The 23,590-nt window shown below is 53.2% G+C and overlaps 1 protein-coding gene across 2 annotated transcripts; it reads left to right on the top strand.

The window, feature by feature from the left end:
• Window positions 1–4,676: 4,676 nt before the first annotated feature.
• Window positions 4,677–22,084, top strand: PDGFB (platelet derived growth factor subunit B). 2 transcript variants are annotated; one of them, XM_058805494.1, is made up of 7 exons: window positions 4,677–5,559; window positions 12,370–12,466; window positions 15,648–15,731; window positions 16,224–16,429; window positions 18,116–18,257; window positions 18,654–18,819; window positions 20,029–22,084. In XM_058805494.1, exons 1-6 carry the CDS (start codon window positions 5,404–5,406, stop codon window positions 18,788–18,790), a joined length of 822 nt encoding a protein of 273 aa, XP_058661477.1. In that variant the 5' UTR covers window positions 4,677–5,403; the 3' UTR covers window positions 18,791–18,819; window positions 20,029–22,084. The 2 variants fall into 2 exon arrangements, with proteins under 2 accessions (XP_058661477.1, XP_058661476.1); XM_058805493.1 differs by having other exon boundaries at window positions 18,654–18,823.
• The last annotated feature ends 1,506 nt before the right edge of the window (window positions 22,085–23,590 follow it).

Raw genomic sequence — 23,590 nt, 5'->3', positions numbered from 1 at the left:
GTGCTATTCACCAGTCTGGAAAAATAAAGAAGGAAAGCAGAACATTTTTTCCTTTCATCAAAACAGGAAAGAGAGGGGGAATGGGGTGGGGAGCAGATCCATAGACATAATGGATGGTTGCCAGTGTAAGGAAATTGTTCCCTTCTACCCTAAACTTGGGGGTTGGGGTGGGGGGAGAAATATATGGCAGCATGATCAGAGAAGGCAGCATCCCCTCCTCCCCACTTGATGCAGGAACGTGTGTGCACACGGGAAAGTGCTGGGAAATCAGTGCCCCTCAGCCTTGCCTTTTCTCTTTGAATCCTGCTCGAGCTGCACATCCGCAGAGATGTGAAATGCCTCCGCCTTCTCCTTCATCCCAAAGCCCGGGGCAGGAAGGCACAGCCGACAGGAGCCCTCTCCCCTCTGCTGTTGTCAGGGGCTGGGCTCTGCCCTCTGCATCTGTCTGCATGCTCGTATCCCTTCCCCATCCTTTTCTCTCTGCCAGGTTCCTGCCAGGGATGGGTGAGATGAGGGAGGTGGTGAGGGGCTGGGGGAATCCCTCTGACGGAGAGACAGGCAGAGGGGGTGGTTCCCGGGGAAAGCCTGGCAGGTCCCAGGTGACACCTTCCCTTTCCCCTGGAGCCGCTGGCTCTGTCAGGGTTTTACTCATCCTTGGAAAGCGTTTTCCCTGCCAGTGCCAGGGGCGGGAAGGCAAATTATGCAAGCCCTGGGTACCCTGAGGCTCTGCCTTTCTCCAGCCCCAAATACAAGCACCGAGCTCCGTGCCCGTCTCTGTCTCCTTCCTTTGGCCTCTCTTCTCCTTTCCTCCTTCTTCCTCCATTAAACCGAGCTCGGTCCTTGCTCAGGGAGGTCGGGGCAGCTCTCGTGTCAGCCCCTCTGGGGCAAACGCTGTGTGACACAGCATGAGCAGGGCGCAGCAACCCCGTCCCTGTCCCCTGAGACAGCCGGGACAAACCCCGCTCAGCCGGGGCTGTGTGTACCACCAACTCGCCCACAGAGCGGATCTCGGGTGTAAACGAGGTGTAAAACTCGCTCCAGGTGCCTCCTTTGCGTCTCCCCTCCATTGACGGCTGCACCGGCAGCCCCAGGGCGTGGGCGCAGGGATTGCTCATCCTCCTCCCGAACCCCGGCACCCGAGCAGCAGCAGCACCTAAGTCACATACCCTGAGTGGGCGGGCTGACTACACGTTGGCTGTCAACACCTCCTAATTTCTTTCCATTGATTGTTTTCAAAATAGGACTCATCATGGAGAGGCTGAGACACCTCAGCTGTTCAGACTGAGTCTTGCTTTCCATTGTAAGCCCTGTTTTCCTTCCTGCTGTTTCATAATTCTTTACTTGCCCTCTCAGAAATAAGGTAATAAATTAAAAAAAAAAAAATCACCCCTCACTCCATGCTGCTGTGGATGGTGGCTAGGATGATAATTTTTTCCATCAACACGAGATGAGGGGAGAGCAGCCTTGCAGCAAGGAACTGCCCATTGTCCTCAGACACGTGTGGCTCTCCTCCCTGGTGATAACAGAATAACCAGGGAGATGAGTTCAGCTGTTTGCAGGCTTGAGAGCTGTAGTGGTTAATTAATAAGAAATCCTGGTGCAGGCTCTTAGGAAATCTTGTTTTGTTGTGGTTTGTCTGTGGGGCCATTGCCAGCTAGCGCAGTTGCAAACACATCTTGTCAAGTCGTGGAGCTCTGATGGGACATTTTTATGGTCCAGATGCTTCATGTAGCCTCAAAATACCTTCCCAATATATGCCATGGTGGCTTCAAACCTTAACCTGTGATATCTGGCACACCAATAGCCCACAGGCCAGGTGAGAGGGAGATCCAGTTATCCCCATTAGTTTTAGGGGTTTGAGGGACACATCTCAAACTAATTCCACAGAAGTAAGAGAATCAAGGGAGCCCCCAGCAGGCTCAAGGCACAGGAGTTTTAGGTGCATGCACCCCTGTCAAACTCAGTGCCAGTGAGACCGACCCACCCAGTCTAAAGACATCACTAGAGAAAAATCTCTCCCTGTCTTAAAAACAGAAAAACTGCTGAAGCCTGAGCAGCTTGAGTATCACTTTGCTCTATTTCCAGGCAGGGTCATAGGTAGATGATTAGTCAAATTCCAAACATCCTCTTCCTTGCTGTCTGGAGGTTCTACAGGGATTAGCTTTTTGTTTCTGATGTTGAGCTTCTAAAAACTGCCCAGCATCATCCACATGAAAATAAATAACTCTATTTCTATCCCATCTAGCATGTAATAGAGCCGGATATTCAAAAAAAAAAAAAAAAAAGCACACCATATCTCCCCCAAAATCAGGCCCTGCAGCAGCTCTTGTTGCTACCAAGCAAGAAATTTGCAGCAGTCCCTGCTAGCTTTCTGCTGAGACCTTCTCCTCTCTGGCAGCAGTATCTCTCGCTGCTGAGGAATTTGATCAGCCCTCCCACACACAGGCTGTTCTGTCCTGGCCAGGAAGCCACTGCAGCATGGGGGACTCCCCGCACAGGTGGCACCGGGCTGGTGGAGCCACCCCAGCTTGTTTGAGGGCAGAGATCCTCAAAAGGCACCTGGGCCTCCACTGACCCCTTGGGAACCTTAAATACCTGACGGGGTCATGGGCATTCAGGAGCCAGCTGTCCCCAGAGCCCTCTACAGACACAGAAAGACTACTCAAATCCTCATCTTTCCCCCTGCTGACTGCCAAGGAGCCCAAGGCTGCAGCATTTCTTTGGCTGGTGCCATTTGGAAGGAGGTGAGATGGATTGAAGGCCCTTTAAAACTCTTTTTTTGAAGCCCTCTACAGATTTCAAAAGGTGTTTCAGCACCCAGGTGGACATCAGGGTTGCAGCTCCACTCCACTGGGGGGTTAGAGCCAAATTATCATCACTTGAAATGGCTGGTACTCTGCTGGCAGGCCAGGATGGAGAATGAGGGGAATTCTAAGAGCGTCCTGAGGAATTTGGGGTGAGACAGGGCTATCATGGCTGGAGCATCTAAGATAAAGTCTTGTTAAGGTCTCTGACGGTGGAAATGAGCAAAGGTATGCCTTGCATTTCTACTTTCTCCCCCTTGAGCTCCAATATTGGCACTGAGCCACTTGAGACTCGGTTTGAGGGACTCCCAGGACCCTCCTTATCCCTGCACTCAGGCACCTCAGATGGCCTGGGCTTTGGAGCTGACACGGCTCTGACCAGCTCCCCAACTGGGGAGATATCTGCCCACTCTCCTTCTGGGTTGGGGTGAATGAAGATAATCCTTGTGACCCAAGAGCCCCTTGACATGCTGCCCCAGAGGACCCAGGCTATTTATGGAAGACCCCCAGTATTCCTTGTGTCCCTGTGCTTCCTGACCAACACCCACATCCACGAGACAAAAACCAGGTTCAGGGGCATAGCTGGCCAAGCTGGGGTGTGCTGTCAGGTGCCTGCTGCAGAGAGCATTTGGGGGGCTGCCTGCTGCTCAGTTTCAGGGTCTGCTCCTCCTGCGCTCGGCCCTTTTGGAGTGCTGGTGCAAGACCGTGTGTTTTGGGGAGGCTTGGCTGCAGGAGACTCAGGCACCCAGAGAGCCTGAGGGAGCATGTGTGATGCTGTGAGATGAGGCCACTGGTTTGCCAGTGGGTGTATGTATGTGAGAAGGGAAGAGAGAGGGGGAGAGTGAAGGAGAACACATGGATGCCCAGGGATGTGTGAATGAGACAAAATTTGCACGTAGCTGTGCATGCACGGCTCGAGCAGGAGCGTGTGCGTAGCATAGGAAAGGCAGGGGGGATGCTTGGGATTCAGAGCGAGCGCCTGCGGTGCATGACGGTGCAGGAATGTCTCAGTGGATACGAGCCTGCACAAAGATGGTGCAGAGCAGAGATCCCTCCTGCTCGTGCCTGGAGTGTGCGAGTCGGCGCCGGGAGAGCGCTCCCGTGTACGTGAGAGGGTGTTTTTTCAATAGGATATGACTCTTTCTTGAACTCACCTGTTAGCAGCCTTCCCCTCCGCATCCCTCTCCCCCCCACAGCAAATATCTGCTGGCTTAATTTCCCTTCAGATGTTTATTACATCGTGGAGATAATCATGCAGCAAAATACCTCCGGGTGCCACGAGCAACACCAGATTGTCTTATAGCAACGTGTAAATTTCTCTGGCTCCTTTTTTTTCCCCTGCACACAAAGAGATGTGAGATATTAAAGTCATCTCTCTCCCTGGAGCTAGTGGTGTAGCAGGGCAGGGAAGGCAGTGAGTGGAGCTCAGAGGAATGGGCTCCAGACTGAAACAGCGAGAACCTGGGGCCAAAAAAAATAACAAACTACCGTGCCGGGAACTCCTCTCTTCTTATCTCTTGCCGAGGAGGCAGGAATTTCTGTCCCCATTCCTCACGCGATATTAAAGCCACATTATACAGGTTGCTGCAGCATTAGTCATTTTTAATTAATTTATCATTTAAATGAACACACTTTTTATTTTGTCAGAATGAACTGCTACTCCCTCGCTAGATTTGTTCCTTGATACCCAGCCAAAGAGGAGGATGGCAAGTTATGCTCCACCCATCTCCTCTCCTTCATAAAAGGAGCAGCCCCGAGTGCCAGCTTAGTCTCTCTTGCAGCTCGCAGAAAATAAAGACCCGTCGGCTCACTCGCCCCTCCTGCAATTTTACCTTTTCTGCCTTTTTTTTTTTGTTTGTTTTTCCTTTCTTGCTGCAACAGAGTGCGGGAGGCAGCACCAGTGGCTCCACTTTGAGGCTTGTCAAGGCTCAGCGCACGCACACAAACACACACTCACAACCCAGAGCAAAAACATTCGCTCTCACCTGTCTCCAAACCCAAAGCAAACCTCGCCTCCAAGCCAACTCCTGGAACGAGAAGGCACCCGAGCCAGAATCTAATGTAAGGGGAAGAAATTCAGGGCACGCTGGCAACTTTTCTCTAAAAAGCAAGTGGCAAAAAGGAAGGAAAGGAGCATTTTAAGAAGAGGACAACTTAAGGAAGAAGATTTCATTTTTTGGATTTCACTCCAAACTTTGGAAAAGTTTTTTTTCTGTTTAGTTACTATTCTGTGCACCTTCTTCTAAGAACATTGAGACATTGTTACCTGCACGTAAAAGCTTTTACAGGTACACATTTTTTTAAAAGGGAAGAAAACCAAGAGGAAGAATAGCATGTGGACCACCTAGCCAAAGGCACCATTGAAGCATCCCTTGCGCCAAGGGGGACCCAGACTCTGGATGTGTATAATTCCGAGGGACTGCATTTTTTTCCCACCGGGCTTATGAGATAGCGCAGAGGCAGGCGAGTCACCGAGAATTACTTCTGTCTCCCCTCACCACCAGCACCACCGGCACCTCTACGTCCTCCTCCAAGGGCTCCCGCGGCTCTCCCACCTCCTCCCAGCTCGCAGGGGACATGGGAACGCGCAGCGCCCTCGATGCCTGAGGCCGGGCGGCCGCGGGGCTGTCTGCGGGAAGCGCTTCCCTGCCGGGGCTCGCCGTCCATGTGCCCGCAGCCGGCGGGGCCTGGAGTCGGGATGAATTTCGGCGTGGTCTTCGCGTTCATCCTCTCGCTGCCCCTGACCCGCATGGAGGTGAGTTTCCGCCGTGGGCAGCGGGCGGTGCTGCCGAGCTGCCAGCCCCGCGCTGGGGGAGCGCCGGCGGCGACGGCTCCGGCCCGCAGGTGCGGCGGGCGCAGCCGGGGAGCGGCGGGGGCGCGGAGCCCGGGGCGCGGTCCGCGGGAAGGGCTGCGGCGGCAACCGGCCGCGCTAATGGCGGGCAGCGACCGCCGCCCCTCCGGAGGGCAGCGCCCGCTCCCGCGGGCACCCCTGTGGAGCGGGCACCCCTGTGGAGCGGGCACCCCCTCTGGAGCGAACACCCCCCTCTGGAGCGGGCACCCGCTCTGGAGCGGGCACCCCTGTGGAGCAAATACCCCTCTGGAGCAGGCACCGCTCTGGAGCGGGCACCCCTCTGGAGCGGGCACCCCCCTCTGGAGCGAACATCCCCTCTGGAGCGGGCACCCCTCTGGAGCAAACACCCCCTGTGGAGCGGGCACCCCTCTGGAGCGGGCACCTCTCTGGAGCGAACACCTCTCTGGAGCGGGCACCCCTTGGAGCGGGCACCCCCCTCTGGAGCGAACATCCCCTCTGGAGCAAACACCCCCTGTGGAGCGGGCACCTCTCTGGAGCGAACACCTCTCTGGAGTGGGCACCCCTTGGAGCGGGCACTCCCGTCGGGACAGGCCCGCCAAGGGGGGCTCGCCTGGGAATCCACCCACCCCCGTGTCTGCCCCTGGCGGCAGGGGCAGGAGTATCAGGCTGAAGCGGCCCCGGTCAATGTGGGAGCAGGGATGCTGCTGGCGAGCCCCGGGGAACCCGAAGCTTCCTGCCCTGCCTCGCCCGGGGCTGTCACCCCGGGGTGGGTGCCCTCCTTCCCGCCTCTCACCCCACCCCGCGATTTTGGCACCATGGCAGTGCAGGTACAGCAGGGACCGGGGCCCTCTTGATGCCTCTGGAATAACGCACAGTGTGAAATCCACCCTGGCATTGCCAGGGGGCAGTGGAGAAAGGGCGTGGGGCTTTGGAAAGGGGAAGGAAGGGGACCGTGTGAGCAGAGGCACGGCACCGAGTGGCAGGGTTATTCAGCAAGGTGTGTGCCCGGCGGGGGGAAGGGGCAGGAGGTGGGTGTCTGCTGGGCTTCCACAGTCACACAGACATCGTGCCCAGCAGTCCTGAATGTGCTGCTCAGGAAGAAGCTGAGCAGAAGGTAGGGGCCGGGTGGTGGATTTGAACAAACACCCCAACCCACTTTGGTTTCCCTATGTGGAAATTGAAGCCTCATCCTCAGCCCTGATTGAGGAAAAGGAGCCCCAAACTCCCAAATCCTTTGGCCTCTGCTGTCACATTTCATCATCAGATTGCATGCAGATTGAGGGGATCAGAAAGCCCCTGACATTCCCACACAGCACTTGGTTCCCACTTTAGCTCTACCCAAGATGGCAAAACTGTGGGTTGGATCTGCAGCTTGATTGTCAGGGGCAGGAAATATCCTTCCACCAAAACTTTCCCTTCTTTGCATCATTTTTCTCTTTTCCTTCCTCATTTTTGGGCAGGGTAAGTGGGTGTACCCCTCATGAGATGGCAAAGAGGAGGGTTGGGTACAGAGCATCAACGTCACCTCGCTGTGGGCCCATTTTGCCCTTGCCACAGCCACAAAAGGAAGCAGTTTGAGCTGTGGGCTACCCAGCTCTGGTCAGGCTTGTTTCGGGCAGAGGATGGTATTTCCTCTGTGGATGGCTCAGACCTCTTTCTCCCATGCAGCATGAAACATCAACTAGGGTTGGCACTGGGGAAGGGTGAAGATGGAAGTGTCTGATCCCAAGGAGCTGTTCCTCAGCTGCCATAATCAGACTGAAATACTGCACAGCTCTATGACAGCCTAGAAGAGTTAGAGTTTGGTAATTCTGGCCCGAGGTTTCATGGGAGGAATTGTGATATTTGTCACTGCATGACAGGAGAAGCAAGAACGTTTCTGCTTGAGTAGATGCTTCAGGCTGCAGCCAGTGCTCACAGTTACTTTGAGGGCAGTGTGTTGCACCCTCAGCACCAGGCACAGACAGCACAGCTCCCACCAGGCTGCTGAACCAGAGTCATCCTTGGAAAGGGGCTTGCAGCTCCTCCCTAGCCATGCCACAGAAAGTGCATGAGGAGCACTAGCTCCTCAGATCAGCAGAGGCCCTGAGCAAAGAGATGGAACCTCCTGAGTCCCTCTCCTGCTTTGATCACACCCATCTGGAGCTGGAGGGCCCTGGAGCTCTTCCAGCCAGAGGGAGTACAAGCCTCAGCGGGAAGGTATTTGCCAGTTGGGAAGCGAGGATGCTAAACCCATTTGCATTTGCCCCAGGGGCTGTAATAGTTGCCTTGCAACATTTACAGAGCTGGGCTGAGCCAGCCGTGGTTGTGCCGGGGTGAAGCCCCACTGGCAGTGCTTTCTGGAATTGCCAAGGAATGGGGTGCGGCTGGCCTCTTGCTTATAGCCTCGACCCAGCTCCCCATTGCATCTTCCTGCTGCAAGGCTCCCGTGGTCTTCCCTAGTCTTCCTAGCACGAGGCAGTGACAAGGACAAAGCAGTGGAAGCTGGGATGGATGACACGTCTGGGGTGAGCTTGTGGAAGGAGCCAGGCGAGCGTCCCTGCCTCCCTCTCACTGTCAGCTGATGTGCAGCAGCAGGAGGGAATGACAGGGCTCTTGCGCTCCTTCCAGTGCTGCTGGTACACAGCCGGCCCCGGGGGTGGAAATGCCTCCAGCCCTCGCAGGGGAACTGTGGGGGGAGTGTGGAGGAGCAGTGGAGTCCCCCTTGAAACGGAAAAAGGGTGGGTAGGTCCGGCTGTATTTTAGGAACACAGACTAGATCAAGCGTTGTTTGATTATTTTAACGGGGGAAACCATAAGTCGTGACTCCAAGTGGAAGGGGCTCATGTGAAGAGGGTTGTAGCTGCTGCAGAGTGCTCTGGCTGGCGTTTGTCAGGGTCCCCCTGTAGCCAGGAGTGGTGCTGGAAGGGTGGAAGCCCTGTGCCGGGGAGTGCTGGTGGCAGGTGCTGCTGGTCTTGCCCTCTGCCGGGGAATGCGGTGGAGTTTCCCCTCAGGGTCCAAACATCAGCTTCAGAGGGAATTAAAAAATGCTGTTTGTTTGGGGTTTTTGCCTGGCTGATCACTCGAGACCCTGCTGCCAAGATCCTTGCCATGGTCGGTGTGGTGGTGCTCAGAAAATTCTCCTATCCTGGGCAGAGGAGCAAATAGGAGGGTGCTTCCCTGCCCTTCACAAACTGGTGCTGCTGACACCATTCTGTCCTTCTGTGTGCAGTCACACCAGCTTGGAAAAAGGAGCTGGAGGAGTCCTCCCCTCGGGAGTATCCTTGTCTGATTTCTTTGGGCCCTGAGGGGCTGCCGTCCCTGCTGGTTGCACAATCTTTGCTCCCTCCTCCTCCTCCTCTGTACCTAGCAGGAGTCACACCTTCAGGCAAGACTGAGAAACCCTCACCAGAGGGTGCAGACCACAACACTGCCTATTCCCTGCACCAGCTTGGCAGCTTCTGATGGCAAGGGGAACTTTCAGCATCCCCGGTGCTCAAAAGCATAACTTGGGAAAAAACTCCAGAGTAAGAGGTGGTGGGGCTAGGGAGGAGACAGGTTTGGGGAAAGTGCATGCGTGGGGAGCGGAAACAGGGGAACTGCCGCACCTGCACTTATTTGCAGTGACCAAACAGTGCTGCTGGACATCTGGGAGGAGGGGAGCAAAGCTGATGTGCTGAGAGGCCCCAATGCAGCAGCCACAGTGCAGGCAAGCAGCTGCTCTGCTGCCTTTGTCAGATGTGCCCTGGCCCCTCAATCACCAGCAAGCAGCACAAGAGAGGGAAGTGAACGTCCCTGCCAGGGGATGGGCAGATTGGGGGGTGCCCTTGCGACTCAGGGGAGAGTCAGAGTCAGGAACTGGGGAGCAGGAGGAGGGAGGGAAGAGCAAACTTTCTTCTAAGAATTCAGGGCCTCGCAGGAATACGAGGCCAGGCCTTGGGGCACTTGACAGCCAGCCAAGAGTCCATTGAGACAAAAGTCTTCTTTGATCTGCCGTGCAGTTAAAAAAAGGAGATTGTTAACCTGTGTTAGACAAATAACTCCAGAGGAGCTGCTGAGCAGGAAAAGCACCAGCTGCTTGAGCGGGTCTCTCGGGGATCCCACCTCTCCCAATGCTCGTCTGCCTCCTGACCCCATGGGATTAGGTGGAGGTGATTGATGGACCTCTGCTTCCCTGTGTCTCATCCCACAAGTGCCCCAGCCCGGGTGTGTGCAGCGCTCCCTCTCAGAGCCTCGCAGGCACAGGGCTGGGGCGGGGGCCAGAGGCATGGCTGTTCCCTGTGACAGACCCCAGAGGGAGCAAGGACAAGGCATGCAGCTCAGGTTTGCTGCTGCTCTTTGGCCAGCCTTGGCCTTGGTTTACAAGGATAAGGTAAGGAGCTTCACAGGCTTGCAGTTGTCACTGGCAGAGTTGCCTTACAGTGATGGGGGAGGAGGACAGGATTATGAGCCGTGTGGGCTGGTGTTACACCATAGCCATGCTGGTAGTATCTGCAACAAGACAAAATTGGCATCTAAAACTGCTGCCGTGAGCAGGGAGTGGAGCTTATTGCTACAGGCAGTCACCAGAAGCATGGCTCCTGAGGGCCTGCGTTTTCAGGCCCTGATTCATATCTGTTCCTCCTGCTCAGTTAGCAAGGTGACACCTCCCAGCTCGCTTCCAAAGTCTGAGTCTCGTAACACCTGCCCACGCTCTCCCCCCAGCAAGTGCCAGAGTTTAAAATAAAGTTCCATTTCCTACATGTATTAAGTGTCAGGAAGGTCCAGAGGCATCCGTGCAGAGCAGCATTTGTACACAAACGCTTTTGGCTGACAGGTGCAAACATTGAAAGCCTGCAATTTCACCACCCAGCACTGAGCTCTGACTGCAAGTACTGGGAATTGCAAATCATCCTTCTTCCAGTAAATGTGTGTGGCACAAGGCAGGGAAGTGCTGCAGAGCCTCTCCAGCACCAGGCTGTTGGTCCCTCTCTTCCTCACGCAGCAGGAGATGTCAGAAGGCATCTTCATTTCACAGCTATTCAGTGATCCCTGAATTATACAAGGCTCTCTCTCGCTGTGCATTCATCACTGATGCTGCTTCCCCCTCCCTCAGAGACTGAGGAAGTAATGCCTGGGGATGTAATATCTGCTTTTTGCTGCAGGCAGACAGCCAGATCTGTGGTGAGATGTAGCAGTGACAGGGATGGAGCGGGGCAGGAAAGCTCGGTCTGACTGAAGCTGTCTGGTGGATCTGGCTGTGAGAGGTTTAGGACACGGGTGTTGTCTGCTCTGCAGCTCTCTTCAGGAGGTTTCTGAACCTCCTTGGGCTGCAGCAACCTTCACATCACTGCCTCCCAGTTGAAGTTGTAGTATTAGAGGGTGGTCTAGCAGGGCTGAGGAGGGAGCACTCCTGTAGTCCTACTATGGAAGCAAACGGTGGGTGGCCAAGGACAGGCACGTGTGAGAGAGTGCCAGGCTCAAGCAGCCATCCAAAAGTGGCTGCAGGTTTGAGCCAAAGCCCTCAAGGTTTAAAGCCAACGTTTAGCCACCTGCCTGGTGGCTTTTCTCTGCTGCAAATGGAAGGAAAATGTTCTGCACTGAACACAGGCAGGGAGGGAATAGCTGTACAGTAGGGGGACCACACACATGCCACCAACTGTCCATAAAACCCCGCAGGAAAATCCCTGCGCTTCACAGGCACAGAAGCCAAGCTCTCCTCTCAGTTACAGGGACGTGTGGAGGGCTGTGCCTCAGACACCGTCCAGCACCCGGCTGAAAGAGCAGCTTTTCTGCTTGAGTAGCCCTGAATGAAGAGAGCTGGGAGCTAAGCAAACACTTCAGCCAGTCCTTTCCTCTGTCTCTTTTTCCAGTCTTTTGGAAGTATGTTTTAATCAGCACTTGCTTTCCCACACCCCTCCTTTGTACTCTTATTAAGTGCTGTCACTGGGGCCCGCTCTAGCCTACTGCCAGAGTAAAATTCCCAAGAGACTGATGGCATTGCACCTGCCTGCTCAAACTCTGTATTTGGCCCCCTGTCTGATGTTGCTACCCCTGCTCACTTAAGGCTTTTTCGTGCTGGTGTGCAATGACATCCAAACTCCCATATGTTTCTTCCTCCAAATCAGCTCCTCAGCCCATCACCTCCCTGCAGCTTTTGTCATTTCACCGCGGGCTCACGCTGGGGCAGCCTCAGACGCCAAGGTCAATCTTCATCTCCACCCCCTGCCTTTTTTTTTCCTTAAAAAAGAGTATGCAAATGATGTATATTATTGGGCCTCTGTGGTTTGAAAACACACGCGCTCGCACACGCACACACACACGATAACTGACAAAGCCCGTGAAGGAGTTTCATAACGGAGGGAAATATTAGGAATGTTTTATCTGATAGTGTAAGGGAAGTCTGTTAAAATGCCTTTACTGCAGGCAGCAGGAATGAGAAGCCACCTGGAGAAGTCATACACCACCGGAGAAGGAAGCCTTGCTGGCTGCTTGCATAGTGTCCAGGGCTCTGCTGCACAGCCTTTTTGGGCTTTTTTAGTGTCCTGACAGCTTGTAAGAGGCAGAAAGAGGGTCTCTCTTGCTTTTGCCTAGGTTTCACGTTCATGTCTTCATGAGGTATAAAGCCCTCAAGGTTTCAAAGCCAACGCAAGACAATACACCTTTGCATTTCACTGGTTCTGTCTTGTTTTCCCCGTGCTTGATTCCCTGCTCCTGTTCCGTGACACAGCCAGACTTGCAGATCATCTCTCTAATGCTTGTTTCTCCCCTTCTTTTGTTTTTGTTGTCTGGCAGGGGGACCCCATACCCGAAGACATTTATGAGATTTTGGGTGGCAGCTCAGTGCGCTCCATCAGTGACCTCCAGCGTGCCCTGCGGATAGACTCCGTAGGTAAATCTCATCTTCACCAAACACTCCTCTATTTTTAATTAAGTCTTTGTGGGAAGGGGGGGCTGGGAGGGGATACTCTGTTTTGCAGCGGGCACACTATCAACAGAATTCATTATAAATATAGGAACCACTCAGGAGCCAAGACCTGACTCTTTACAGACTTAGTCCCCCTGAAACTTATGGGAGTTAGAGGCAACTAGATGCTTTTTTAGATCTCCTGACTGTCTGGACACTGGCTTCTAAAGATGGTAGGAGATGAGCAAGGTGAGTGCAAGGAACTGAGATCCCCATTCTTCACCCTGAGAGATGCTCAGTCAGCAGGGCTTGAATTGGACAAGGATCAGTTTAGGAGGCCGCAAAATGGGAGGTGGAAATAGGGTGACAGAGGAGGAAAAGGCTGAGTGGGTTTCCAGGTTTGGCATCCACAAAAGGCTCCCAGAGGCCCTTAGGATAAGAGCAGCAGAGCACGTGTCCGTGGGTGAGCTATGGGGCAGGGGCTAAGTCAGGCTAGCGTCGCTTCACCTCCTGCCCATAGATAAAAGCTCCGGGGGCTGCAGGGCCTCGGGGTCACTTGGCCAGGGCTGGCTGCAGGGAGCAGCAGGAGCAGCAAAGCGTGAAGGGGTCGGCACGTGTGGGAACTGGAGCACGCGCCACGGCGGCTGGGCTGGCCCAGGAATTTATTTATAAACGGTCTCTTCAGAGCAAATTCCTTTCTATTCTAACCCTGCTCCCGCCCGTCGTCCCCCAGCCCCCCCAGCTCGACTTCTCTCTCGTGTTTTGTCTGTTTTGAGCTTTGTAATCCTTGCCGAGACACTATCTACGGGGGAACAGAATTTCCTGCTTTTGTTTCCTATGCCAGTCCAACCACTGGCGCAGTCTCAAAAGCATTCCCGCTGCCTTTCAAAACGGCCCTGGAGGGGCAGGGGGAAAGCGAGGGGGAGGGCACCAGCTGCGTTCAGCTATTGTTTGTCTTAGAAAGAGGCGACCAGGCTCCCCACCACTGCCAGGGCCGCTCCCTGCCCTCACCAGCTCCCTCCTCCTTGTCCACGAGCCACACAATGGGGCAACTTCCAAAATTAGCCCTGCTGGATTGTCCCAGGCTGGTCCCCCCACCCCCAAATGTCTTCAGTACTGATCCAGAGTCTAGAAGGACAACCTAGAGGAGGGAGGGACATGGTTCTCAACAGATTTGTTTTGAGTCAACAGTTGTTGCTATTTTTTTGCCCCCGTTTCTCTCCTCTCATCAACTCAACTTGAGCACCAAAGGCAGCCCCCATCTTCATTTGACAAAATGCCACAGGATGGAGGGGTGGGCAAGGAGCAGCTGAGAAGATGCATCCAATCTGTCATGGCCCAGTGTCTAAGGAACAGATACATCTCCATCGTGGCTATTAACCAGCCTCATGATTAAGAAATGAAATGGGCTTATCTGATTGGTTCCAGAAGCACAGGGGATGAGAGAGGGCTGCAGAGCTTTGAGTCACTGGTTTCACTTCAGGTGCCAGATAGGAAAGGCTGGTCAGGGAAACAAAAAGTGGTTCTGTGAAGCTGTTTCTTTGTTTCACCCCGTGGCTCTCATCTGTTCCCAGGTACTGACTGAGGAGCATTGACATTCTCTTGCCCTGTGAGGAATTAGCAAATTAGTGTGTGAGCAAAATAATCCCAAAGTGGCTGGAGCTATTCCCTGTGCTGTCTGTGCACCCTGTGTGTGTCACAGCTGCTTCCCTCCAGTGACTGCACAAGGAGCCAGAATGAGGCAGCTCCAGGAGGCTGAGACAGTGCTCTCCTGACCTTGGGCACTACTGCAGACCCAGCAGCACAAGTGTGGACAGTGGGAGTTGTCTCCTTGACTGTGGCTGCCCACCAAGCAGTGGCTGCCCATGTAAACCAGTCATGCAGACACCTTCTCTAGCCCAAAGAGAACCACAGGCCATTCTAAAGTGTGATCCACCAGTTCGCATTTTGGGAGTTTGCCTGAGGGCGAGACCAATGGTGCCTAGAACTGATCACACCTTTCCAGCCACTTTAAAGGGTGTCTGTCTGTCCGCCTCACACATAGATGTTGACTGCTCTTTGACAGGCAGATGATTGCTGCCTTCTGAATGCAGCCTCTGTGCACCCACCCCAAATCTGTCAGCAACTGCTTGAGACCTGAGCAGGGAGCAAAGTCCCTGCTTCCCTTTATGAGAGGGCTGCACTAGGGCAGGGCTGAGGAAGAGGAATGGGACATGATAGGTAAGGGAAGTCTGCTCCACCACACATCTGATAAACAGAGATCTTCCACTGGCCCCTAATTCCCTTTAAGAAAATTGCTCCCTGGATGCTGACGTCCATTCAGTTTCCTTCAGCTGCTAAAGCAGGTTAGAGAAGGAAAGAGCTGTGGCTGGGTGGGAGCTATCTCCGAGCGCAGCCATTGTCCCGAGCTCAGGAGGGGCTGCGTGTTGGAGTGCTCCATGGGGATTATGGGCATTTCTCTATTCAGCACTTCCTATGGGAAAAAGCAGTGGGGTGGGAGGGAACCGCTCAGGGCTGGCCTGAATGCTATCGGTCTTCCTCTCCCATCATCGACTGAACCACCTCCAGATCCTGCCTCTCTCCAGTAGTCTGGAGGAAAAGTAATTTTAACTTTATTTTTCTGTCCTTCTGTCACAAAACTTCTCTAACCTAGAGCACCTGAGGTGAGCTAGGAGAGAGAAAGGAAGCACCCCACCTACCACCCATTCCCCCTCTCACCTCCCAACTCTCCCAGTCCCAAGCCACCCCAGCAAGGCACCTCAGTGTTTAATACCAAGTGTTCTGCTTGTCCCATCTGGTCTTTGATCCCCCTTGGTGTTATTCTGGTCTCAGATGGCCAATCTGAATCCCTCTGCAACTCCTCTCTGACACTAGAAAGTCCTGACACGAGCCTTATCTTTCTTGAGCTGGGGTTTTCCTCTCCCAGACCTGACTAGGGTCCCCTCAGTCATGATAGGCTTGTTGCTCTGAGCTGCCTAGTCTGAGCAAAGAGTGTCCATGCCCCAGAACAGCTGTGACCTTGCTTGTGGATTTACACCCAGCATGACGTCCTGGCTCTGTGGCTTATCCCATGTCCCTGCACTTTGCCTGGTGATCTGAGCACAAGTGCCTGCTGTCTTCTCCTGCCTCTACCTGGTGCTATTAAGTCATGTCTTCCTCTCTGCAGAGCAGGACAGCTCGAGCCTGAGCCTGAATGCATCTCAGCCTGATCAAAGCCCTGTGGCCCTGTCTCGAGAGCGACGAAGCCTGGGTGAGCTGGGGGTCTTGCACCTTGTGGTTGTTGGGGAGCAGCTGTGGGTGAGCAGCTATGGGTGCTCCAGGTATCTGTCTGAGATACAGATGTAGGGGTGGAGGTTATAGTGCACCTGTGTGTGTGGAGACATAAAAATGAGAGTCTGGGCCTGGAGTGGGAGCAGGGTATTTCACCCTGAGAGGGCAGGAGAGGGAGTCTGGACTTCTGTGCACTGCTCTGTCTTAAATCCTGATGGTGCTTGTTTGCCCTAAAGCGTCACCTGCTGTCTGGGCTGCAGTGAGAAGCATCACTGTACTGGGGCTTCCTCCGCAGGGCATGACTCTGTACAGGGAGAGAACCAGAGGGGTGGGAGAAAGAGAAAGAACATTGGTGTGTACTTGTGCCCGTGAGAGCCATGTGGGGCCCTTCACTTGCAGCAGAAGTGGCTGTGGCGGGGTGGTGGCAGCTGCAAAGCCCATTTCACCCTGTTTCTCTCTTGTCCCTCCGTAGATGCTCTGGCAGCAGCAGAGACGGCTGTCCTGGCGGAGTGCAAGACACGGGAGGTGGTGTTCGAAATCTCCCGCGCCATGGTGGACAGCACCAACGCCAACTTCGTGGTATGGCCGCCCTGCGTGGAGGTGCAGCGCTGCTCCGGCTGCTGCAACAACCGCAACGTGCAGTGCCGCCCCACGCAGATCCGCGTCCGGCCCGTCCAGGTGAGGCACCTGCCGCTCCCTGCTGCCGCCCAGAGCCATCCCTGTGCCCCAAAGCCATCTGGGCTGGGCTCATGCGGCCATCTGTGCCCTCTGTGTGGCCATGCAGAAGCGTGGGTGACCTCCGTGCCAGCTGCTGGAAGGGCTGTGCTGTCCAGCAGCTGGGGACTGTCCCCAGGCAGAGCTGCAGGGCACTGTCTCCATCTGCAGCTCCATGCCACGACCTTCCTGCAGCTCGAGGCGGCCTTGTCTGCTGTATTAGAGCAGAAGAAACAGGGTGCTTTCATCGTGGGAACTGGTTTGGATGCAAAAAGAGGAGGGTTTGCAGTGTCAGTCTCCATCCCCCCACTGCTGCTGCAGCTTCTTTCTAAGATGTGCACTGGAACAGCTTCTCTTTCTCAGCCCACAGTTACCTCCTGACCTGCTCCATCAGCCAGCAGACACCTGACAGCTAACCTCTTGCTCTGATCCTCCCCTCACAGCTACCAGTGATCTCCTCACAGCTTCCTCCTAGACAGCTTGTTTAAAAATAATATTCATCCCATACTAATCCTCTGCCTGAGCCATAAGAGACTCCCCCAGGCAGGCAGCAGAGGCTGGCTGGGAGAGATTGTATTCACACACAGCCCTTTTCATCAGGAAATTCCTTTCTCAGAAAAGCCAGGCTGAATGAGGAAAAAATGGGGGGGAGCAGGAGTTGTTTTTCTGGAAAAAAACAAGTGAGAGGTCAAAAGCCAGCCTGAAAAAGTGACCTGGAAATGGTTTCTTTGAGGACAGAGGTCTCTCTATTGTTTGGCTGGAAGTGTTTGTCTAGCAGGCAGCGTGTGGTCTGAAGCGTGTGGAGTGGGCTTTCAAGGAAAGATAAACAGCCTGGCTGCTTTGGCACTGGCTGAGGGATGCTGCTACGGGCAGTGGGTTTAGAGGAATTCCATCCCAGATGCACAGCAGAGTGAGTATTTATAGCTTGTGGAGCACTTCAGGCACCGCAGAGTTGTTAGATAAGCTGAGTGGGGTCAGGCCTGGCTGCTGATGGAGTGGGAGGACCCCCTAGAAAGATTGTGCCCTGTGGTGGGATGTGGAGCAATGAGTCTTCCCTCTGAGTCAGCACTGGTGGAGAGTCCGGGGGAATTTCCAGAGCGCCACCTTTCCTATAAAGAGCCGAGGGCTTCAGCCCTGTGAGTTATTAAAGAGCTTGAGACAAATTCAGGCAGGCCTCAGCAGGGCTGGTGAGGCTGTGTTAGCTTGCTTCAGACCTGAGTTCTTCTCCTTTTGCCCTTCCTGTAGGTTCTGTGGGAATTATCCTGGTTGCCCCTGGTCTCCACCATTGCATCTGTCAAAAATAGGCTGGCATGTCCTGCATGTTCCATGTTCTGTCTCTGATCAACCAGTCATCCTGCTTAATCCCTGGCAATGGTTAGGATCAGGGGAACCAACCAGAGACATCGACATCCAAACTTGCCTGGTCTGGGTCTGTTCTGCTGCCACGTTCAGAATTATCTCCCATATACACCACCTCTGAGTCTGAGTTTGAGTTTTGAGTTTGAGTTTTGAGCTTGAACAGGGCTCTGTGAGCAACCTTCTGACCCTTTAGGAAGAAAGCCAGGAGTAAAGTGCACTGACACTGACTAATTTTACAGAGTGGGAGCCATGGCTGTACTAAACTTTTTCTTGTCTTCCTCTTGCAAATAGGTGAACAAGATCGAGTTTGTCCAGAGGAAGCCAAAATTCACAAAAGTCGTCGTGCCTTTGGAGGACCACGTGCAGTGTCGGTGTGAAGCCGTGTTCCGACCGCCCCCCAGGAACATCCGTCCAGGGCCACGGGAACAGAGACGTAAGGATCTTGGCATGAAGGGAGGTGTGAGAAGAGGGGCTGGGGAAAGAGAAAAGAGACCTCCACTGCTTGCAATCTGCTTAGCTCCAGTGAATCCCAAGGGCCTTCGCTGGTTTATACCAGCTGAGAGACCTTTCCCAGGGTGTCTGCCTGCCTGGAAGGGGCTGAAACAGAGGGGAAAGGAGGAGGGGAAGGTGAGAGGTGAGGGGAAGGGCATGGTGGGAAAAGGGAGAGGGCAGAGATTGTGTAGAACAGAGGACAAGGAACAGAAGAACAGAAAGAGGCCTTGTGATCCTGCTGTTGCAGAGTTCTTTGTTGACAGTGTGTGGAGAAGGATATTTCAACAGGAGCCGTCTGCCCCTGGCTGTACAGACACTCTCCCCTCTGTTTTGGCAGGCTTGTCCCCGGCGTTCACCACAGCCGCTGTCTCACAGAGGCGGCGAGTACGCCGGCCGCCGGCACAGAAGAGGAAACATAAGAAGTACAAGCATGTCAACGATAAGAAAGCGCTGAAAGAAATCCTCATAGCATAGAAGTGCTGGCAGGGGAGAGAGAGCACAAGGCAGGTAACAGTGAGCTGCTTTTCCATCCAGGAGAGATGTCCTCCTGGGACATGGCATCTCAGACCCTTCCCACACCACTGGCCACTCGTTCTGTGTGGGGCTGCTGCAGGACAAAACCTGGGTTGAAGGAGGAGGCAGAACTAGGTTGGGTGCCAAGATATGCATTCTATTTATGGAATTAAGGCTCTTTGCAAAGTTGGAATGATCATGTTGCAGCCATCCTTGCTCTCAGGCCCCTCCCTCTCCTTTCTCTGCCTCCCTTTCAGGCAGAGAACAAGCCTGGCTTCTCCCTACACCTAAATCCCTCAGGGTCCAGGTAATTCATCTCTTCTGTGGAGCAACTCTTGTTCTAGTTTCTCTGTTGGTTCTCCATTGAAAACAAAGAATTAATGTTGCTCTAGGGAGCCCTTTTCCTTTTATTTCCTTACTTGAGTTGGCAGAAAGACTGTAAAGCAGCAACACTTTTGGTTCATCACTCTCCTATAGGGAGGCCTATGTGCATGAGAAAGGTCATACCAGGGAAAAGGAGAACTGGAATCTCTGGCAAGAGATCTGGACTTCGTCAGGCCAGGGTCTGATTCTTCTCTCCATGACTTGTGTAAACAGGAGTAATTCCCTCAACACCAGAAGAATTTCACTGGTACAAGGGAAAGGAGGCTAAGCCTTGGTTCCCCATGAGAGGAAGAGATGCAGAAAAGAGGGAGAGAGTAGTCAGGGTGCAGAATGGTGGGAGCTGGATTGTGACACAGCTTAACAGGGAGAGCCCTGGCCCACAGCTCAGCAGTTCCAGCTCTGCTACAGCCACTTGAATAAGCCTGGGCCACCACTTCACATTCACTTCCCCTCATGCCAGGAGAGGGGACACCAGGCTTCCGTGTATGGCATTTCAGGAGCTGGGGACAAGGGGCACCAAGCAGTGTCTTGAGACTGGGATTCCCACGCTTAGCACTACTAGGGCTCTGATTGTCCCAGGATTCTCCTGGCCAGCCTAAAGTTCCCAGGGTAGAAATGATGCAAACCCATGCAAATCTCAGCTCTGGCTCAAGCTGTTCAGGGAAAAAAAATGAGGAGGTCAAAAGTCCTCCCAGGCTTCTAATCTGGCTCTTTGGCATAAATATTTCCAGAGGATAAAAGGGGATAGGAGGGGAGTTGCAGGAGGCAAAAGGTTACATTTTCTAATGCTGTGTCTGGTTTTGTTTCACTTGCAGGTTTATTTAATATATTTGCTGTATAGCCCCCATGGGGTCCTTGGAATGATAACTTTTCCTCTTTGTCCATCTGCCTCGACGTCTGATTCAGACGGCAATTGGTGCTTCCCTTTCCATCAGTGGACCTTCTCCCACCAAAGCCTCCCTTTCTTTTATTAGCATAATTTTAAAGTTTAACACACACACACACACAAAAGGACAAGGATGACCCACATATATATATGAGAAAAGAACAAAGTACAAATAAAACCATGAATGCCAACAGCCACAACTTGCGATGAGAACAGGACAATTCCTTCCCTGCTACGGAGGACAGGATGGAAAATGTGAAAAGTAAAGCGGGTCCAATTTCGGCCGAGAAAAGGAGAAAAATAGATGGACACAGGCCAGAAGGGGAATATTCTCACTTTCCCTCATGCTTCTGGTAAGGCTGGGAGGGCCCAGCTGAGATCTACTCTTGTGTTGGACCTACCTTTTGGCAGCAGGCAAATCTCAGACTGCGAGCGGCGACCAATGATGGAAAATGCACTAAAGACGTTCATCGCCCTACCTGGACACATCTATATTTTTAACGTGCGTGTGTATATTTTATTTTTAAAAAGAAAAACCAAAACCACTAAGGTATTCAACATCTCGGGGAACAGAACAAACAAGCAAAGAAACAAAACAAAGAAGCCAAATGCATTCCCCCACTCCCTCTTTCCCCTGCTCCTGGTGCTGACTGGAAGGTGTTTGGATCATGGGGAAGGAGCACATGGTGGCAGAATCGTCTCCACGCCCCCGGCCCCTGCCAAGGAGAGCCATCTTTGCACATGCTGGTGGAGAATTCAACTTTCCAGGCTCGGACTCAAATTATTTTTTAAATTCACTCTGGATGTGTGCGTGTGTACATGTGTGTGTGTGTATATATAGATATATACGTGTGCATGTGTGTGCGTGTGTATGTGTATTTATACATACATATATAAAAATATATATATATATATATGTTCTTAAATGGGTTTCATTCCCCAGTGGCAGGAAGCTCAGAGGCACGTGGGTGTGTCAGCTTTGTGGGGCTGGCAGAAAAGCACACGGTTACTGCAACGTGCCTGCAGGGCCAGGGACGGGGACGGGGCAGGCAGAGGCATCATCTGGTCTCTCTCTTTCTTGTTACCCTTTTCTCTCACTCTGCACCAACCCCCCCATCCCAGCACAACTTCCTTGCAGGAGGTGAAGTGGCACCACAACAAGACCAAGGACAGCCAAACTTAGAAGCATGACTTAATCTCAGTGAGCTGTCCTTGCCTGCTCTGTGGTCTTGAAAGCAGAATCATGTCATTCCCATGAGGTCTTTAACCCCTCCCTGGATGTCCTGCACTCTATGCCTCCACTAATCTTTCCCTGCCAATGTTCCCAACCCACTTATCTTGGAAGTTGATCCACAATGTGGACAGCTCTGTGTAGGTATAGAGAAAGTAATGAGGATGGTCTTCACAGCTGGCAGCAGCCGTCTGAGACAGAAATGAGCTCTTCTAAGTGAGGAGGACTCAGAGAACCACTGGAGGGTCAGTTGCAGAGTTCCTCCTGGGCCACTGCCTGTCTTCGAGCAGGGAGGAGGACTGTGTGGGCAAGGGCTGGTTTTGCACAGGTAATAGAAACCATTAGCAGAATTGTTCCACATGATGGGAATTCCCAGCATGACCTTGGAGTCAGTGTCTTGGGTTGTGCTGTGCTGGGTGCTGCATACATGAAGAAAATGCCTGCCCAGAGCTATCCCATGGCACTTCTCCCCTTGCACACACACCCCTGCTGTGGGGTAGAGCTTTGGAGGGAGATGGGGAAAGGAGCCAAAGCCACAGCCTGGGAGCTGTTACAAGTTGTGGAGGGAGCCAGTCCTCACCTCCTGCAAGCCCAGAGCACTTCTCACACCACTGCCAAGGCAGCACATTGCTCCCTCCCTCCAGACCCAAGCCCTCAAGTCTTAAGACACTTTCTTACCCTGTTCCAAAATCTGTTTCTTTTGGTTTGTAAATATGGTGAGGTTTTGTTTTATTTTATTTTAATTTTTTTGCCTTTTTTTAATGTAAGATTAATTTATACTCAGTACTGTATTTAAAGTTGTAAAAAAAAAAAAAAAAAAAAAGGAAATCACCTCTTGAACAGCATTTTCTCTTTCTTTTGTGAGCTGAATGAAAAGCAGAGGCCAAACCAGCTCACTGCAGGGCACAGCATGATTTCCAGGGCCTCAAGTTTCCTTTTCAGGACACTTGTCCTGAGAGCCCATGCACAGCCCTGCCCATGGCCAGCCATGCTGTGTTCCTCCTTCCTCACTTGGGCTGGTTTGAAATGACTCAGGTGCTGGGGTTTTTGTCTTGGAGAGGTCCCCTTCTCCTGAGCTGCTCTGCTAGGACACCCGGCCAGAATTTCCCTGTACTTTCATCCCATCTCCGGATTCCTCTGCTTTGAAGGGCTTGGGACAGTGGGCACTGTTTACACTTCCCAAAGCTGTACAAACAGTTGGCCCCTTCCCTCCTTAGTCACTTTGTCTAGACAACAGCAGTCCTTCCCTTGGTCACAGAGGCTGCTGCATTTCCCTTTCCTCCCAGCAAGGGAGGTCTCACACCATGGCTTTGGGGGCCAGGCTGTGGGGAGCAAAGGCAGGTGCTGTCCCATGCCTCAATTTTGGCATCCCCCGGCACAGGCACAGCACCCTCAGTCCATGGCTCATTGTGAGGAGCACAGTCCCCAGCAGAGACTTGTGCTGCAGTGGTGAACCTGGGGACAGCAGTGTGTAGGAGTAATCCAGGATGTCCTTAAAGGACAAGCTCGATGCTCACAGGTGTGCACCTTGCTGGACATGGTTCATTTTGGGGTGATGACCTGTTTTCTCAGATCCCCCAAAGAGAGGGAGTAACAGTGAGCTCTATCTGCCCCAAAGAATGGAAACACAGGCAAAATCGCAATCTCCACTTTGATTTTCAGAGGATAATTCAGGGAAAAGAAAGATTTTTGTCAGGAGACCTCTTTGGGCTTGAGGGCTTGTCAGCAGGGACTTTGAGAAAAAAAAGGGTGCAAAGAGGGGTAACAAGGCAAAGGAAACATGGGAGCATCATCCTGGACTGGGGAGTGGGAGGAAGGGCTCGGTGTCCCAGGGCCCAGCACACTGCCTGTCCATGGAGGTCCCCAGGCAGCCCCATTTGCAAGTGCAGCCTGTGCTTTTAACAGCTTGGAATGAACTGGTGCTGAATGGCTGCGAGCCCTGGCACCTGGAGCCACCCTCTGCCTGGTGTCTGGCACCCCCTTGTCCAGGGGCTTCTCCAGAGAATTGTCCAGGGGCTTGTCCAGGGAATTGTCCAAGGGCTTGCTGAGGTGCTTCTTGCTCACCACAGCAGCCTGGTGCACATCCAGCACAGCTCAGCGTGGAGCACAGGAAGGAGGGGCCTGTGCCACTTCTCAAGGCTGGAGCAGGTGGTTTACACCCACCCCACAAAGCCAGGCTTTAATAAAACCTGGAAATAAATTTTAATAAAGCCAGGAAATAAATCCTGGCAGCATCTGCTGGAAACTGTCTCCTGCAGCT

This window comes from Ammospiza caudacuta, chromosome 5 (assembly GCF_027887145.1).
Source record: "Ammospiza caudacuta isolate bAmmCau1 chromosome 5, bAmmCau1.pri, whole genome shotgun sequence".
Taxonomy (NCBI): domain Eukaryota; kingdom Metazoa; phylum Chordata; class Aves; order Passeriformes; family Passerellidae; genus Ammospiza; species Ammospiza caudacuta.
Note: the sequence above shows the minus strand (reverse complement) of the source record. Positions and strands in the feature narration are given on the sequence as shown.

Bases quoted from the DNA above. Each gene is read 5' to 3' on its own strand.
- PDGFB (XM_058805494.1), top strand. From the start codon at position 5,404: ATGCCTGAGGCCGGGCGGCCGCGGGGCTGTCTGCGGGAAGCGCTTCCC. The intron at 5,560-12,369 runs GTGAGTTTCCGC...GTTGTCTGGCAG, and splicing joins TGCCCCTGACCCGCATGGAG to GGGGACCCCATACCCGAAGA. The intron at 18,258-18,653 runs GTAAGGATCTTG...CTGTTTTGGCAG, and splicing joins AGGGCCACGGGAACAGAGAC to GCTTGTCCCCGGCGTTCACC.